Consider the following 19669-nt stretch of genomic DNA (forward strand, 5'->3'; position numbering starts at 1 on the left):
CCAGATACTCTTCCAGATCCAGGTGGACAAGGTGTATATCTCAAACGGCGTACTTCCTCATGTTTTAAGAAAATGTACCTATTCTGAGATAGCATCAATCCTTGCTCATCTATTTCACCTTTGTCTACAAATTCAGACTTTCCCTTGTGCTTGGAAGCTCACCTTGGTGCAGCTCATCCCTATGAAAGGAGCCTGCTCCAATTCCTCTAACAATCAATCCATTGCTTTCATTTTTGCTGTCTGCAAAGTCTATGAATTTCTCCTAAACTCTCACTTTCACTGCCACTTATAATCCCATTCCCTTCTTTCAGATCACCAGTACATATCTAGCAGTGCTAGGTCTATTGGTGATTTTCTCTCCTATGTGACTCATCTCTGGTTCTCCTCTCTCAGGGATTTTGGTGAAATTTTTGTCATAGCACTTGACAAGTTGTGGCATAAGTCTTCACTCTAAACTCTCTTCCTTTTGATTCACTGCTTCTCTCTTTTCTCTAATGTATAATTTCCTCTCAAGCCGTTTCATTGCAGTAGGTGTCGATAAATCAATTTCCCTCCTTGTGTTCTATCAACAGTGGTGTTTCTAAGGGTTCTGTCCTGTCACCTATTCTCTTTCTTCTCTTGGTCAATGATCTACTGTTTTCTAGTTTCAACCCTATTCACTTATGCTGATGATTCCACTCTGCACACTTCAACTCATTTTTCCTCCCATCCTCCCTTTAATACATGTTCATATCTCACACTGATCATATTTTCTCTCTCAGTTCTGACCTGTGCAGCATTTCTGAATGGGGAAGGGGTTACCTTGTAAAATATAATTGTGCTAAAATGCAATTTCTTCCTAAGAATCATTTGTTTGTATCTGTTCAATATCAAAACACCACAATTCAACTTTTGAATAATATAAACATGTTGGGCACAACCATCTCTTTCACTCAGTTTTGGAAATACCATATAATGAACATCATGAAATCTGCTTCCTAAATACTGGGAGTACTGTAAAGGTGCCATAATTACATTTCTTATGAGCAGCTCTTTAACATCTATAGGGGTTTTATTTGCCAAAGTATGGAATACTGCTCACACACATCAGGGGGTTCATCCTCCAATTTTCTATTAACTAGAGTGCAATGAAAAGCCTTCTGTCTCAGTAATTCTCCTGGTGTCACCTCTCTTAAACCTTCCCTTTCCATATGTTTTGATGTTGATGTTCTTTCTCTAATCTATGTGTATTATCTTGGCTGTTGTTCTCGTGAACTGTCTGCATGTGTGCCCATCCCTAAGGATTGGATTCATAGCTGTCCTATGTCAACACATGTTCTCACAGAGACTGAATTAAAATTAACACCAATAATTGATTATTATTATTATTATTTTGCTTTGTCGCTGTCTCCCATGTTTGCGAGGTAGCGCAAGGAAACAGACGAAAGAAATGGCCCAACCCACCCCCATACACAATGTATATACATACATGTCCACACACGCAAATATACATACCTATACATCTCAATGTACACATATATATACACACACAGACACATACATATATACCCATGCACACATTTCACACTGTCTGCCTTTATTCATTTCCATCGCCACCTCGCCACACATGGAATACCATCCCCCTCCCCCCTCATGTGTGCGAGGTAGCACTAGGAAAAGACAACAAAGGCCCCATTCGTTCACACTCAGTCTCTAGCTGTCATGCAATAATGCCCGAAACCACAGCTCCCTTTCCACATCCAGGCCCCACACAACTTTCCATGGTTTACCCCAAACGCTTCACATGCCCTGATTCAATCCAATGACAGCACGTCAACCCCGGTATACCACATTGATCCAATTCACTCTATTCCTTGCCCGCCTTTCACCCTCCTGCATGTTCAGGCCCCGATCACACAAAATCTTTTTCACTCCATCTTTCCACCTCCAATTTGGTCTCCCACTTCTCCTCATTCCCTCCACCTCCGACACATATATCATCTTGGTCAATCTTTCCTCACTCATTCTCTCCATGTGCCCAAACCATTTCAAAACACCCTCTTCTGCTCTCTCAACCACGCTCTTTTTATTTCCACACATCTCTCTTACCCTTACATTACTTACTCGATCAAACCACCTCATACCACATATTGTCCTCAAACATCTCATTTCCAGCACATCCACCCTCCTGCGCACAACTCTATCCATAGCCCACGCCTCGCAACCATACAACATTGTTGGAACCACTATTCCTTCAAACATACCCATTTTTGCTTTCCGAGATAATGTTCTCGACTTCCACACATTCTTCAAGGCTCCCAGGATTTTCGCCCCCTCCCCCACCCTATGATTCACTTCCGCTTCCATGGTTCCATCCGCTGCCAGATCCACTCCCAGATATCTAAAACACTTTACTTCCTCCAGTTTTTCTCCATTCAAACTTACCTCCCAATTGACTTGACCCTCAACCCTACTGTACCTAATAACCTTGCTCTTATTCACATTTACTCTTAACTTTCTTCTTTCACACACTTTACCAAACTCAGTCACCAGCTTCTGCAGTTTCTAACATGAATCAGCCACCAGCCCTGTATCATCAGCGAACAACAACTGACTCACTTCCCAAGCTCCCTCATCCACAACAGACTTCAAACTTGCCCCTCTTTCCAAAACTCTTGCATTCACTTCCCTAACAACCCCATCCATAAACAAATTAAACAACCATGGAGACATCACACACCCCTGCTGCAAACCTACATTCACTGAGAACCAATCACTTTCCTCCCTTCCTACACGTACACATGCCTTACATCCTCGATAAAAACTTTTCACTGCTTCTAACAACTTTCCTCCCACACCATATATTCTTAATACCTTCCACAGAGCATCTCTATCAACTCTATCATATGCCTTCTCCAGATACATAAATGCTACATACAAATCCATTTGCTTTTCTAAGTATTTCTCACATACATTCTTCAAAGCAAACACCTGACCCACACATCCTCTACCACTTCTGAAACCACACTGCTCTTCCCCAATCTGATGCTCTGTACATGCCTTCACCCTCTCAATCAATACCCTCCCATATAATTTCCCAGGAATACTCAACAAACTTATACCTCTGTAGTTTGAGCACTCACTCTTATCCCCTTTGCCTTTGTACAATGGCACTATGCACGCATTCCGCCAATCCTCAGGCACCTCACCATGAGTCATACATACATTAAATAACCTTACCAACTAGTCAACAATACAGTCACCCCCTTTTTTAATAAATTCCACTGCAATACCATCCAAACCTGCTGCTGTGCCGGCTTTCATCTTCCGCAAAGCTTTTACTACCTCTTCTCTGTTTACCAAATCATTTTCCCTAACCCTCTCACTTTGCACACCACCTCGACCAAAACACCCTATATCTGCCACTCTATCATCAAACACATTCAACAAACCTTCAAAATACTCACTCCATCTCCTTCTCACATCACCACTACTTGTTATCACCTCCCCATTTGCGCCCTTCACTGAAGTTCCCATTTGCTCCCTTGTCTTACGCACTTTAATTTACCTCCTTCCAGAACATCTTTTTATTCTCCCTAAAATTTAATGATACTCTCTCACCCAAACTCTCATAATTGATACAATCAAATAATTAGCCACAACCTTTGCCATAAGATGCATCAGATGTACCGACTTAGCTCCTGTCTTCACCCAAAATCTTTTACATCACAAACAGGAATATGAGTCTGCATGGCTTATCTACCAACACACAAAACTTCACACACAGAAACACAGAGGTTGATACTACCACACTGAAGGATCTAGCTGAGAAGTGGGTGGCACTAAAATCAGAAAGAATAGTAAAGCAGGAGGTTGACTGACATAAATCAGATCATTTTAGCATGGAAGATCATAAACCAGATAAGGAAGAAAGGGGAAAAAAGAAGGAAATGCATATCAAAAGATTGCTTGTGGCTATGGAATGGTCAGAAGCAATTTCCATTATAAAGGAAAGGAAAAGAATTGCAGGTTATAACTAAGATGTAAGGGGGATACCAGTTATGTTTATGTTTGACTTAGAGTCACTAAGCCATAAACTATAAAGAAAAGCTAAGAATCTTAAAGGCATAGTGGAATTCAATGGAATATTCATCAAGTGTGACAAATCTAAGGAAACAGGGGAGAAAAGCAAAGAGTACAGTCCAAAGACAAAACCAGAGATGACACATGTGGCAAGGGGTTGGAGCAGCCCCACTAGAACTGCACAGAGGGCAGGAGTAATAGGAGATGTTAATGTTATACTGAAAGTAATGTAATTAATTGTGATGGATTAATAGTGAATGGTAAAGAGCTAGAATTCAAGGAAAGTATACACGAAACTAATGCCAATATTACTGAAGTCATGGAAACTAAGCCTATCAAAGAGATGAGCTCTCTAATCTGTTCTGCCCCAAGGGGCACATGATAGCAAGAAGGAGAGGGGGTAAAAGAGGGGTTGGATTAGCCCTATTACCAAAAGAGAACCTGAAGTTTCAAGAAGTACTGGAGGACAGCCCATCCAAATGATACATAAAGGGAATAGAAACTACTGGGAAGAAGAGCATAATGGTGTTATAATCATGTGATCCTCCAAAAAATTGCAAAGAACCAAAACAACTATACAATGATGACAATGAAGGAACAATGAGGATGGCACATAAAACAATGATACACTCACTTCTTAGAGATGGTAAAATACTGATAATAGGGATTTCACTTCTAAAGAGATACACTGGATGAATTTGGAATCTCAGGGTTACAGTAAGTCATGGAAACACAAAAGTTTAAAGTGCATACAGGAAAATTTCCTATACACTATGATGAAAGGGACTGATATTACTATATCTTATCTTCACTCATAATAGCATGGATATTGACCACATTACACACAATACAGAAGAGAAGATATAATTGAGGAAACTACACAAACCTCAAATAAGTTCTTAGCGATGCAGAATGGGAAATGGAATCTAGTAACCACATACTAGAGCCTGTGCAGATAGGTTCCGTGAATTTCAATGAAGGATTAGAGATATGAGTACCTCAAGCCTCTAATACAGAGGGAATGGTGAGAAAAAGGAAGGAATGGTTTAAAAAATATGTCATAAAGCAAAGGAGGTTTGAGATGTGCAGGGGCAAAGATATAGACAATACTCTAGGCAGCCAGCATTTGCAAGGTACATGAAGGCATGGAATGAGTATAACAGGATAAGAAAAGATGAACACAGAAACTTCAAAAAGAATAAAGGAGATAAGGCACCTGAAAAGCCTTTTTATTTTTTCATAAATTCATCAGAAGTCAGTTGTCAGTTAAGGAGCATATAATCAGGCTAAGGGGTTCTGGGGAAAAGTTGCACAGGATGATGTATAGATATGTGAGAAACTGAATAACAAGTTAAAAAGTATTTTCACAGTGGAGAAAATCATTGTGCCAACACCAGTAATATGGAATGGGTGGAGGTTTTGGAAATCATTGAGATATGTAAAAAAAGATGTCATCAGAATACTTAAAGGACTTGACCAACACAAGGCTTATGGTCCTTATAAAATTCATCATATGTGCTAAGGATGTGTGCAGATATGTTAGTTAAATGACTTTGATTACTGTTCAAAAAATCACTAGAGAGAGGTAAAGTGCCAAGGGAATCATAATGGAAAACATCAATCCCATACATAAGAAAGGAGACTGGAAATAGGCGCTGAACTACAGACCTGTCTCACTAACAACTGTAGTTTGTAAGGTTCTGGAAAATATTTTAAGAAAGCAATTGGATACTTTCTATAAAGTAGAAATTTCCAAAATGAGAGAGATATCATGGTTTTAGGGATAGGTCATGTATAACTAACCTCCTCAAGCTTTACCACAGAGTGAGCTTAGTGCTGGTCAAAAGGGAAGGTTGGGTTGACTGTATCTGAACCACCGAAAGGCACTTGACACCAAAACCACAAAGGAGGCTGATTAAGAAGCTGGATCACCAAGCAGAAATACAGGGGAACTACTACAATGGATAGTACATTATCTCAGTGGGAGGGAACAAAGGAAGCTTGTCAGAGGAGCCTTTTCCACAAGGTTTGGTTCAGGGACCATTACTCTTCTTGATCTAAATTAATGACTAACCGTAAGGTATGGAATCATACCTGAATATGTTTGCGGGTGACTCAAAGGTCATAAGGGAAGTGAAATGTGAGGAGGATTGAAACAGCTAACAAGGTCACCTACACAGACTCCCATGTTGGTTTGAAACATGCTTGATGAAATTCAACCTGAGCAAATGTAAAGTAATAAGGATGGTAAAAAGCAAAAGAAAGCCTCAAGATGATTATTACCTGGCAGAAAGTAAGCTTCAGGATTCTGTGTGTAAGATGGTCTTGGGAGCAGACACTGTAGACACTAATCTGTTGCTAGAGTTACATATTTGGAGAATAATTAAGGAGACAAAGTGTCTGCTGGCAAATATCAGAATAGCTTTCAAGTATATGGATAAGGAGATACCTAGCAAGCTATTCTTATCCTAAATGAGACCAAAACTAGACTAATATGCTTCTCAGGTTTGGTCACCACACCTAAAGAGGCACAAGGAGCTCTCAGAGAAGGTCCAACGGAGGGCAACAAAGATGGTACCAGAGCAAAGAGAGCTACACTACAAGGGAAGGCTGGGTTTTAAATTTGCCCAACTTGGAAGACAGAAAAATGAAAGGTGACCTGATCACAGCCTTTACATTTTTAAAAGAGATGAGATCAAAAGTTATTTAAGAAATGTAGCAAACAGAGGACATAACATGAAGGTAAGAAACTTGTAAATAAGGGTGCAGAGAAAATACTTTTATAGTATAAGAGTGGTGGATGAATGGAACTGATTGATGGAGGAAATGATTAATGAAGACAGCATTCAAGAATTTAAGAGGCTGTATGATAGCAGAGACTGTTTAAGTGATGAAGCTCCACAAGCGTAAAATTCCCTCCCCTACATTACAAAGAGGTGACTATAAATAGAGACTTTCATACATATGAGACACTATGCAACCAATAGACATGGCTACAAACACCTAATATTATCTATTCTAATATAACCACATATCTTCCTGTAAGACTTCACAAGCGGCTCATGGTGGAGAACATACAGAAGTAAAGACCTTCATCCCATGCTAATTTATTCACTGACATATTACAACCTGATGGATTTTCTGGCCATGTTTTTGCAGTCTACAGAGATGGATTCCTTGAAACATCCTTCCATCTTTTCCAAAACTGGAATAGCAGTACACACAATGAGCTTGCAATTATCCACGGTGCACTGACCTTCCTTATTAACTAGCACTGTGAAAGGATTGTAGCTGGTGACTCTAAGTCAACTCTTCAAGCCATACAGCCACTTGCCTCTCCTTCTTTGGTCAACCAAATTAAGCAGCACCTGCTGACACTCCACCAGAACTCCCTCATCATCATTTTCATATGGATTAGGTCTCACAGTGAATTTGAAGGTAATAGGAGCTGGCCAAGGTAGCCTATGATCTTACAATTCCCAATACTCCCCCAAATTTGTCAGTATCGTGTATCTGTAAAAGGCTGAACCTGCATTCTGTGTACCTCATGTTACAGGAAATGTAAACTAAACCTCATAACAGCAACATAATCAATGATAATATGTATTTTCTAGGCCATCCATACAAATATACAAAGATGCATACACATTCATGACTTAGAAATATTGTTGTTGAAAGCTTCAGAATGGGCAGTGGCCAATAACTAACTTTCCAAACATATGTCTCCTTTGCCAACTAGAAACACTATTATTCACTATTACTATAGCTGCCATATATTCAGCCCTCTGGCTCCAAGAAAAGATACTTCATTTAACACATAGTTGAACCTAATTGGATCCAAGGACTTAAGAAACCCATCCTATACTTCACCCTTCCTTTCAAAGATGGAAATGAATTTGTTACTGTATTCTGTTCATTTATTTTTATTCATACTATTCGCCATTTCCCACATTAGCAAGGTAGCGTTAAGAACAGAGGTCTGTTCATATCTATTGTAATTCCTTGAGCTAGCCTTAGATTGCCCTTAAGGCATGCTGTGTGCCCTGAGAGAAGAGAGTTTCATTGTCTCATATGACCATTAGGGTCATTTGGCCTTTGTTCTAGGAAGTACTCCCTTCCTTAACAAGGGGGTCAAGAAATGAATATGCACTGACTATTTTCTTATCATTATGAGCAGTATCATCATCATCATTATTATCATTATTATTATTATTATTATTATTATTATTTTTTTTTTTTTTTTTTTTTTTGCTGCTGTCTCCTGCATTTGTGAGGTAGCGCAAGGAAACAGACGAAAGAAATGGCCTAACCCACCCCATACACATGTATATACATATACGTCCACATACGCAAATATACATACCTATACATCTCAATGTACACATATATATACACACACAGACATTTTTTTTTTTTTTTTTTTTTTTCATACTTTGTCGCTGTCTCCCGCGTTTGCGAGGTAGCGCAAGGAAACAGACGAAAGAAATGGCCCAACCCCCCCCATACACATGTACATACGTCCACACACGCAAATATACATACCTACACAGCCTTCCATGGTTTACCCCAGACGCTTCACATGCCTAGATTCAATCCACTGACAGCACGTCAACCCCTGTATACCACATCGCTCCAATTCACTCTATTCCTTGCCCTCCTTTCACCCTCCTGCATGTTCAGGCCCCGATCACACAAAATCTTTTTCACTCCATCTTTCCACCTCCAATTTGGTCTCCCTCTTCTCCTCGTTCCCTCCACCTCCGACACATATATCCTCTTGGTCAATCTTTCCTCACTCATTCTCTCCATGTGCCCAAACCATTTCAAAACACCCTCTTCTGCTCTCTCAACCACGCTCTTTTTATTTCCACACATCTCTCTTACCCTTACGTTACTTACTCGATCAAACCACCTCACACCACACATTGTCCTCAAACATCTCATTTCCAGCACATCCATCCTCCTGCGCACATCTCTATCCATAGCCCACGCCTCGCAACCATACAACATTGTTGGAACCACTATTCCTTCAAACATACCCATTTTTGCTTTCCGAGATAATGTTCTCGACTTCCACACATTTTTCAAGGCTCCCAAAATTTTCGCCCCCTCCCCCACCCTATGATCCACTTCCGCTTCCATGGTTCCATCCGCTGACAGATCCACTCCCAGATATCTAAAACACTTCACTTCCTCCAGTTTTTCTCCATTCAAACTCACCTCCCAATTGACTTGACCCTTACCCCTACTGTACCTAATAACCTTGCTCTTATTCACATTTACTCTTAACTTTCTTCTTCCACACACTTTACCAAACTCAGTCACCAGCTTCTGCAGTTTCTCACATGAATCAGCCACCAGCGCTGTATCATCAGCGAACAACAACTGACTCACTTCCCAAGCTCTCTCATCCCCAACAGACTTCATACTTGCCCCTCTTTCCAGGACTCTTGCATTTACCTCCCTAACAACCCCATCCATAAACAAATTAAACAACCATGGAGACATCACACACCCCTGCCGCAAACCTACATTCACTGAGAACCAATCACTTTCCTCTCTTCCTACACGTACACATGCCTTACATCCTCGATAAAAACTTTTCACTGCTTCTAACAACTTGCCTCCCACACCATATATTCTTAATACCTTCCACAGAGCATCTCTATCAACTCTATCATATGCCTTCTCCAGATCCATAAATGCTACATACAAATCCATTTGCTTTTCTAAGTATTTCTCACATACATTCTTCAAAGCAAACACCTGATCCACACATCCTCTACCACTTCTGAAACCGCACTGCTCTTCCCCAATCTGATGCTCTGTACATGCCTTCACCCTCTCAATCAATACCCTCCCATATAATTTACCCGGAATACTCAACAAACTTATACCTCTGTAATTTGAGCACTCACTCTTATCCCCTTTGCCTTTGTACAATGGCACTATGTACGCATTCCGCCAATCCTCAGGCACCTCACCATGAGTCATACATACATTAAATAACCTTACCAACCAGTCAACAATACAGTCACCCCCCTTTTTAATAAATTCCACTGCAATACCATCCAAACCTGCTGCCTTGCCGGCTTTCATCTTCCGCAAAGCTTTTACTACCTCTTCTCTGTTTACCAAATCATTTTCCCTAACCCTCTCACTTTGCACACCACCTCGACCAAAACACCCTATATCTGCCACTCTGTCATCAGACACATTCAACAAACCTTCAAAATACTCATTCCATCTCCTTCTCACATCACCGCTACTTGTTATCACCTCCCCATTTACGCCCTTCACTGAAGTTCCCATTTGCTCCCTTGTCTTACGCACCCTATTTACCTCCTTCCAGAACATCTTTTTATTCTCCCTAAAATTTACTGATAGTCTCTCACCCCAACTCTCATTTGCCCTTTTTTTCACCTCTTGCACCTTTCTCTTGACCTCCTGTCTCTTTCTTTTATACTTCTCCCACTCAATTGCATTTTTTCCCTGCACAAATCGTCCAAATGCCTCTCTCTTCTCTTTCACTAATACTCTTACTTCTTCATCCCACCACTCACTACCCTTTCTAAACAGCCCACCTCCCACTCTTCTCATGCCACAAGCATCTTTTGCGCAATCCATCACTGATTCCCTAAATACATCCCATTCCTCCCCCACTCCCCTTACTTCCAGACACACAGACATATACATATATATACACATGTACATAATTCATACTGTCTGCCTTTACTTATTCCCATCGCCACCTCACCACACATGGAATAACATCCCCCTCCCCCCTCATGTGAGCGAGGTAGTGCTAGGAAAAGACAACAAAGGCCCCATTCGTTCACACTCAGTCTCTAGCTGTCATGTAATAATGCCAAGTAATAATTATTATCATTATTATTATTATTATTATTATGTAAGGCATGTGTACGTGTAGGAAGAGAGGAAAGTGATTGGTTCTCAGTGAATGTAGGTTTGCGGCAGGGGTGTGTGATGTCTCCATGGTTGTTTAATTTGTTTATGGATGGGGTTGTTAGGGAGGTAAATGCAAGAGTTTTGGAAAGAGGGGCAAGTATGAAGTCTGTTGGGGATGAGAGAGCTTGGGAAGTGAGTCAGTTGTTGTTCGCTGATGATACAGCGCTGGTGGCTGATTCATGTGAGAAACTGCAGAAGCTGGTGACTGAGTTTGGTAAAGTGTGTGGAAGAAGAAAGTTAAGAGTAAATGTGAATAAGAGCAAGGTTATTAGGTACAGTAGGGTTGAGGGTCAAGTCAACTGGGAGGTGAGTTTGAATGGAGAAAAACTGGAGGAAGTGAAGTGTTTTAGATATCTGGGAGTGGATCTGGCAGCGGATGGAACCATGGAAGCGGAAGTGGATCATAGGGTGGGGGAGGGGGCGAATATTCTGGGGGCCTTGAAGAATGTGTGGAAGTCGAGAACATTATCTCGGAAAGCAAAAATGGGTATGTTTGAAGGAATAGTGGTTCCAACAATGTTGTATGGTTGCGAGGCGTGGGCTATGGATAGAGTTGTGCGCAGGAGGATGGATGTGCTGGAAACGAGATGTTTGAGGACAATGTGTGGTGTGAGGTGGTTTGATCGAGTGAGTAACGTAAGAGTAAGAGAGATGTGTGGAAATAAAAAGAGCATGGTTGAGAGAGCAGAAGAGGGTGTTTTGAAGTGGTTTGGGCACATGGAGAGAATGAGTGAGGAAAGATTGACCAAGAGGATATATTTGTCGGAGGTGGAGGGAACGAGGAGAAGAGGGAGACCAAATTGGAGGTGGAAAGATGGAGTGAAAAAGATTTTGTGTGATCGGGGCCTGAACATGCAGGAGGGTGAAAGGAGGGCAAGGAATAGAGTGAATTGGAGCGATGTGGTATACCGGGGTTGACGTGCTGTCAGTGGAGTGAATCAAGGCATGTGAAGCGTCTGGGGTAAACCATGGAAAGCTGTGTAGGTGTGTATATTTGCGTGTGTGGACGTATGTATATACATGTGTATGGGGGGGGGGGTTGGGCCATTTCTTTCGTCTGTTTCCTTGCGCTACCTCGCAAACACGGGAGACAGCGACAAAGTATAATAAAATAAAAATAAAATATTATTATTATCATTATTATTATTATCATTATTATTATTACTATTATTGTTATTATTATCATTATTATCATTATCATTAGTAGTATCATCACATGTTATCATTATCATAAATGCAATCCCATTTATCCTTATCATTATAATCAATACAATCATTTAATAAAGTATATGTCATACTCCACTTCCACAAAAAAGTGGCATTTCTTATATACATTATATGCTTACATGAACCTGCATCAATCACCTGTGCCTTTATGAGCAACATTAGCCATTTTGCATAGTGGTCAGGGTAAATGGGCTTGATTTTGAAGAGACCATTAACAGACCAACCCTAACCAACCTGGTTCATATCGGCAGAAGTTCAAGCAAGAATACTGAAACATGAAAAGTTGCCAGAAAGATGGTGACAGATGATAACAGACAATAATGGATAATGGCACATGTTGGATGATGAACACCAAATCATGGTAAAAGCTCACATGACCCTCAGTCAAATGAACTGAAAAGAGAGGTTTAGGTTCTAGCTATGCCAGTTATGATGGGTGATGTAACAGACTGCACAGTATATAAAGCAGCAGGCAGAGTACTTTCAACCCTGACATACTAGATTCTTTAAACAAGAATATTACAAAAAGCTTGTAAACAAGACATAACACTTGATGTAATCAAATGCTGCATAAGGGCTAAAATCAACAGCATATTCACAACAGTTTAGCCCCATAACTCTTCAGCTGGGTTTCCTTCCCAACTTATGTATTTCACATTTTTCAGGAAATAAAGAAAATCTAGTTAGCCTTAAAATTTCAGGATTTTTGTATAAAGATTAAAAAATCAATTCGAAAGTATATTCAGTCCACTACTATCACTCTGATATGAAAGTTTTGTGGGTGTTTCAGCAAAAGCAATAAAAGTGTGGGTGCAAGACTTGTTGGTAATATTGCTTCCACTCATGTTAGAAACACCTTTTACTGCCTCATCTTGGTCAATTTTCACTGCTAGAAGAGTCTGTGTTCACAGAATTACTCTTCACGCAGTCCAATGATAGATCATCATCCTCAAGTAATTCGGATCATCTACATCTTGGTTCTCTAAATCTAGCTAAGTGCTGTTAAATCTTTGTCCTAGAGGACTCGTGAGAATGTGCTTTTATTGGCATGGCTGCATGGTGACTGCCTGTGGAGAGAAATTCTCATGCATTCCCATCTTGGCAACCACCCAGGCTTGGCTGGAAGTCTTGAAATAGATGTGGTAAACTTAATTCATAAATGTATGTTTAGAAGACTGAAAAAGCTCCTGTAAATATACATCTATAAGAGTTAAGGAGTTAAAATGAGCGACAAACAGAATTCTGTAATGAGAATTTCACACGCAACTAATAACAAAGTTACAGCTATGACTTCAAATACTGCAAAAGTTCCAGAAGCAGAGAGTCAAAGTTTGTCATTTATTTTATAAATACATACATTGTTTTAAATCAATAACATAGTGTACAATGGCAAAAACATTAATTAGTCAGCAGTTTGAATAAGTGAGTAAATGCAAAATTCAGCAGTTTGAAAAACAAATCAAAGATATACATTTAAATAATGTAGAATGTAAGGTTTTCTTTGTCACTTACACAGTTAAACCCCATTTACTTGAACAAAGCTGTTCATGAGGAAATCATCCAGATATTTTCAAATCTGAAAATTACTGATAAGGATGAAGTAACAGCTGATTAGGAAAACACATGTTTATATTGCTGACGTCACAGTGGCTTTTTAATGTATACTTGAATGGAGCGATAAGAGACATGAAAGAACCAGGGAAAGGGGGTGCAGAGATGGGGTGTGGAAGTGAGGTATGGTGGCTAGTGACAAGCCTGTTTGCAGATGATACTGCATTATTTGCTGAAAGTTAAGAGGAGTTGCAGAAGGCTGTAAAAACAATGTCTTTTGATGTGGGCAAGTATAGGCATTTGAAGATAATTGTGAGTAAAAGTAAAGTAATGGTGTTTGAAAGGAAATAGCATGAAAGTAGATTCTGCAACGCTCTATAGAGTGAAAGAAGAAAACGTATTAAACTGTGTTACAGACATATGGGGAGAAAAACTGCAAGAGGTGACAGAATTTCAGTATTTGGATGCTATCTTCAGTAAGTTTGGTTATTTGTAAGGATAGGTAAGAGAGAGGGAAGTAAAGGGTAGAAGAATCATATGGTTCCTTAATAGAAATATGTAGAGTAGGGGTGTAAGTATGGAAATGAAGAAAGGATTAGAGGACAGCATAGTCCTCCCAACCATGACCTATGCAGCTGAAACACGAACATGGAGTGAGTCACAGAGGTCAAGAATCCAGGTTGTGGAAATGTACTATTTGGGAGAACATGTGGTATCTGTAGATGGAATGAAGAAAGAAATGATGGGGAGTATGAGATTAAATTTTGGTAATGAATGCAAAAGTAACAATTGTGGAGTGGTAAAGTAGGTGAAACATTATACTTTGAGGTGGTTCAGCCATGTGGAAAGAATGCAAGATGGGGAATTTATGAGGAGAGTGTATGACAGTACTATTAAAGTGGTGTGTGTGAGAGGAAGACCACCTGTGACATGGGGAAATAGAGCAGAAGAGTAGTGGAGGAAGATAAATGATGGAAGAACACGTAAGGACAGGGATAAGCAGAGGCTCTTTTTCCAAGGCCACCCACTCAATGGGAGTTTCTAGAGAAAACAGGTGTCAAATATGTAGACAGACAAATTTGGTTTAAATTCATACAAAACTCCTCATATTAATACTTTTTATTTTGTAGCATTGTATTACACCAACTGGGAAAAGCAGTTAAGTGACTAAATATATATGGCAAGCAGAAATAATTTTCCAACAGATAAAAGTGTTACCAAACTCCTCCTGCACCACGTTACACCATGAGTGAAAAGTCACCTTTGGTAAGGCTGCAACATTGTTAGTGGACAAGATAAAATACAGTAGGATTGAGAAAATTGCTCCAAAGGAGTCCATCATCTTGCTCCTGATTGCAGTACTCCCTCAAAACTCTAGAGCCTACATAAATGGTGTCCTTAGTTAGTATAATTTAATACTTAAACAACAATAGCCATCTGCACCTAATTTCTGAAATTCAACTGCAGCACAATAATATTAAGAAACATACCTAATATCAGCCTTTTACAACAGTATATCAACACTGACAACAAAATCCTGAGCCTGTAAATCAGAAAACCACATGCACAACATGTAACTAACTGTTGTCACCATACTTTTAGCAAACTTCTGTTTTTAAACTCATCCAGTGTAGACCACCCAATGTTATGGTGCATGGCACTAGCCCAGTTTGGAGATTTGACAATTTTGACAATGTTTTCTCCTACACAAAGTTAACTACAGCAAAGCTTTCTTGAGATGTAAAACCATGATCAGCATAACATGAAATAAATAATTAGGTTTTAAAACCATCTCTACTTAAAATTTCTGATCATGAAATGATCTGACTGACATAACTACTAAAAACACATTTCTACAGTTCCTTTAAAAACGCAGATCCTGAGACATTCATTTACTGCATAAAGCCTGTAATGATATGAGAGGGTCAGGTTACACTATGATGAAAGACTGTTCTTAAATAACTCCCTGCCATTCATCAACAGGTGACTTATGGATTTACACAATTTCAGAGATAGGTGAAATACGGATTATTTTGGATAGTGATATATAACTTCAAGAGATACGGTATAAGGTCATGTTTGGATTCAAATAAACTGATATGGTCTAATTAAGGTAAAATCATATTACAACAAAACCTATCACTTGGAAAACTCACTCTCTGTTATTACCAGGTAACCTTGGCTGACTGTCTTAAACTTTTCAATACTAATTTGGTGTCTGGAATACCTGGGCATAAAATACAACAATTATCACCATTCAAATTCCAAAAATATCATCCATATAAAGGTAAATAAATAATTCATTTACTTATTTCATTTTTCTGCTGACCATCAGAGTAAATAGGGGATACAGTTAAATAAAATTCAAATAAAACTAAGTCGACTCACTTTCTATTAAATCTATATCTTGGACTAACTACTTATACTAATCAACCATCTTATGAATGCTTAAAATATGACTAACTAAAGTACTTTTTTGAGTAGCACGATAGGAACAATTGGTACAAGCAAATGGTTTTTCTCCTGTATGAGTTCGTATATGGGACTTCAAATTCCCTTTCTGAGAGAATGCAGCAGGACAATGTGGGCACAAATAGGGCTTCTCTCCAGTATGAGTTCGTATATGTTTCGACAAGTTGATTTTCTGAGCTGAAGAATATTTACAAAAAGGACACTGATGGATCTTGCTACTAGTCGTTCTTCCACCTGTATTCTGACGAACCACGTTTGACTCCACCTGCGAGGGAAAGTAACCTTAAATTCCCATTACATGAAATTCCAAGGCAGTATACACTAGATGCTGTATTTGCCATAGTTTTGATATGCAAGGAAGCCAAGGCATTAAATATTCAGCACATTTTTCTCAAGAAACACATCTAAAGATGTAACCAAGATGAGAAAAAAGGAGAGATAGGTAGTATGTTTGAGGAAAGAAACCTGGATATTTTGACTCAGAGTGAAACGAAGCTCAAGGGTAATGGGGAAGAGTGGTTTGGGAATGTTTTGGTAGTAAAGTCAGGGGTAGGTGAGAGGACAAGAGTACCACTACTCCTGAAACAGGAGTTGTGGGAGTATGTGATAGAGTGTAAGAAAGTACTCTAAATTGATACAGGTAAAACTGAAAGTGGAAGGAAAGAGATGGGTGATTACTGGGGCATATGCAACTGGGCATGAGAAGAAAGATCATGAGAGGCTAGTGTTTTGGGAGCAGCTGAGTGAGTGTGTTAGTAGTTTTCATACACAAGAATGGGTAATAGTGCTTGGTGATTTGAATGCAAAGGTGAGTAATGTGGCAGTTGAGGGAATAATTGGTATACATGGGGTGTTCAGTGTTCTAAATGTAAATGGTGAAGAGCTTGTAGATCTGTGAGCTGAAAAAGGACTGATGATTGGGAATACCTGGTTTAAAAAGAGAGATATATATAAGTATACATATGTAAGTACGTGAGAAGGCCAGAGAGCGTTATTGGATTACGTGTTAATTAATAGGCGCGTGAAAGAGAGACTTCTAAATGTTGATGTGCTCAAAGGTGCAACTGGAGGGATGTATGATCATTATCTTGTGGAGGCAAAAGTGAAGATTTGTAGAGGTTTACAGAAAAGAAGAAAGAATGTTGGGGGGTGAAGAGAGTGATGAGAGTAAGTGAGCATAGGAAGGAGACTTGTGTGAGGAAGTACCAGGAGAGACTGAATGCAGAATGGAAAAAGGTGAGAGCAAAGGACGTAAGGGAAGCGGGAGAGGAATGGGATGTATTTAGGAAATCAGTGATGGCTTGAACAAAAGATGCTTTTGGCATGAAAAGCATGGGAGGTGGGCAGATTAGAAAGGATAGTGAGTGGTGGGATGAAGAGGTAAGATTATTAGCAAAGAAGAGAGAGGCATTTGGATGAATTTTGCAGGGAAATAGTGCAAATGACTTGGAGATGTATAAAAGAAAGAGGCAGGAGGTCAAGAGAAAGGTGCAAGAGGTGAAATGAAGTTTTGTTGAATGTGTCAGATGTTAGAGTGGCAGATATAGGGTGTTTTGGTTGAGATGGTGTGCAAAGTGAGAGGGTCAGGGGAAAAAGGTTTGGTAAACAGAGAAGAGATAGTGAAAGCTTTGTGAAAGATGAAAGCCGGCAAGGCGGTGAGTTTGGATGGTATTGTAGTGGAATTTATTAAAAAAGGGGGTGACTGTGTTGTTTACTGGTTGGTGAGGATATTCAATGTATGTATGGCTCATGGTGAAGTGCCTGAGGATTGACAGAATGCATGTATAGTGCTATTGTACAAAGGCAAAGGGGATAAAGGTGAATGTTCGAATTACAGAGGTATAAGTTTGTTGAGTACTCCTGGGAAATTTTATGGGAGTGTATTGATTGAGAGGGGTAAGGGCATGTACAGAGCATCAGATTGGGGAAAAGCAGTGTGGTTTCAGAAGTGGTAGAGGATGTGTGGATCAGGTGTTTGCTTTGAAGAATGTATGTGAGAAATACTTAGAAAAACAAATGGATTTGCATGTGGCATTTATGGATCTGGAGAAGAAATACGACAGAGTTGATAGAGATGCTCTGTGGAAGGTATTAAGAATATATGGTGTGGGAGGCAAGTTGCTGGAAGCAGTGAAAAGTTTTTATCGAGGATGTAAGGCATGTCTACGTGTAGGAAGAGAGGAAAGTGATTAGTTCTCAGTGAATGCCAGTTTGTGGCAGGGGTGCGTAAAGTCTCCATGGTTGTTAAATTTGTTAATGGATGGGGTTGTTTTAGATATCTGGGAGTGGATTTGGCAGCAGTTGAAACCATGGAAGCAGAAATGAGACACAGGGTGGGGAAGGGGAGCATTGAAAAATGTGTGGAAGGCGAGAACATTACCTCGGAGAGCAAAAACGGGTATGTTTAAATGAATAGTGGTTCCAACAATGTTATATGGTCATGAGGCATGGGCTGTAGATAGGGTTGTGCAGAGAAGGATGGATGTGCTGGAAATGAGATGTTTAAGGACAATATGTGGTGTGAGGTGGTTTGATCGAGTAAGTAATGATATGGTCAGAGAGATGTGTGGTAATAGAAAGAGTGTGGTTGAGAGATCATAATAGGGTGTAATTGAAATGATTTAGCAACATGGAGAGAATGAGAGGAAAGATTGAGAAAGAGGATATATGTCAGAGGTGGAGGGAATGAGAAGTGTGAAAACAAATTGGAGGTGGAAAGATGGAGTGAAAAAGATTTTGAGTGATCCAGGCCTGAACAGGTAGGAGGGTGAAAGGCATGCAAGGCATAAAGAGAATTAGAACAATGTGGTATGCCGGGGTTCACGTACTATCAATGGATTGAATCAGGGCATGTGAAGCATCTGGGGTAAGCCATGGAAAGTTTTGTGGGGCATGGATGTGGAAAGGGAGCTGTGGCTTCGGTGCATTATACATGAGAGCTAGAGACTGAGTGTGAACAAATGTGTCCTTTGTTGTCTTTTCCTAGCGTACCTCACAAGCGTGTTGGGGGAGGGGGATGTAATTTCATGTGTGGCAAGGTGGCGCCAGGAATGAATAAAGGCAGCAAGTATAAATTATGCGCATTTTTATTTTCTTTTTTATTATACTTTGTCGCTGTCTCCCGCGTTTGCGAGGTAGCGCAAGGAAACAGACGAAAGAAATGGCCCAACCCCCCCCATACACATGTATATACATACGTCCACACACGCATATATATATATATATATATATATATGTTGGGGATGAGAGAGCTTGGGAAGTGAGTCAGTTGTTGTTCGCTGATGATACAGCGCTGGTGGCTGATTCATGTGAGAAACTGCAGAAGCTGGTGACTGAGTTTGGTAAAGTGTGTGGAAGAAGAAAGTTAAGAGTAAATGTGAATAAGAGC

At 39.9% G+C, this 19669-nt stretch overlaps 1 protein-coding gene across 4 annotated transcripts in view; it reads right to left on the bottom strand.

The window, feature by feature from the left end:
* LOC139755984 (uncharacterized) overlaps positions 1–19669 on the bottom strand; it is a 522691-nt gene that overhangs the window by 99785 nt on the left and 403237 nt on the right. The window contains exon 6 of one of the 4 annotated variants that reach the window (XM_071674881.1): positions 14914–16546. The exons of the other annotated variants lie outside the window; for them this stretch is intronic. Coding sequence (XP_071530982.1) covers positions 16235–16546 — 312 coding nt within the window. The 3' untranslated portion in view covers positions 14914–16234. Of the gene's footprint in view, positions 1–14913; positions 16547–19669 lie in introns of those variants that run through there. 4 annotated transcript variants of the gene reach the window in all.

This window comes from Panulirus ornatus, chromosome 20 (assembly GCF_036320965.1).
Source record: "Panulirus ornatus isolate Po-2019 chromosome 20, ASM3632096v1, whole genome shotgun sequence".
In the NCBI taxonomy this organism is placed as follows: domain Eukaryota; kingdom Metazoa; phylum Arthropoda; class Malacostraca; order Decapoda; family Palinuridae; genus Panulirus; species Panulirus ornatus.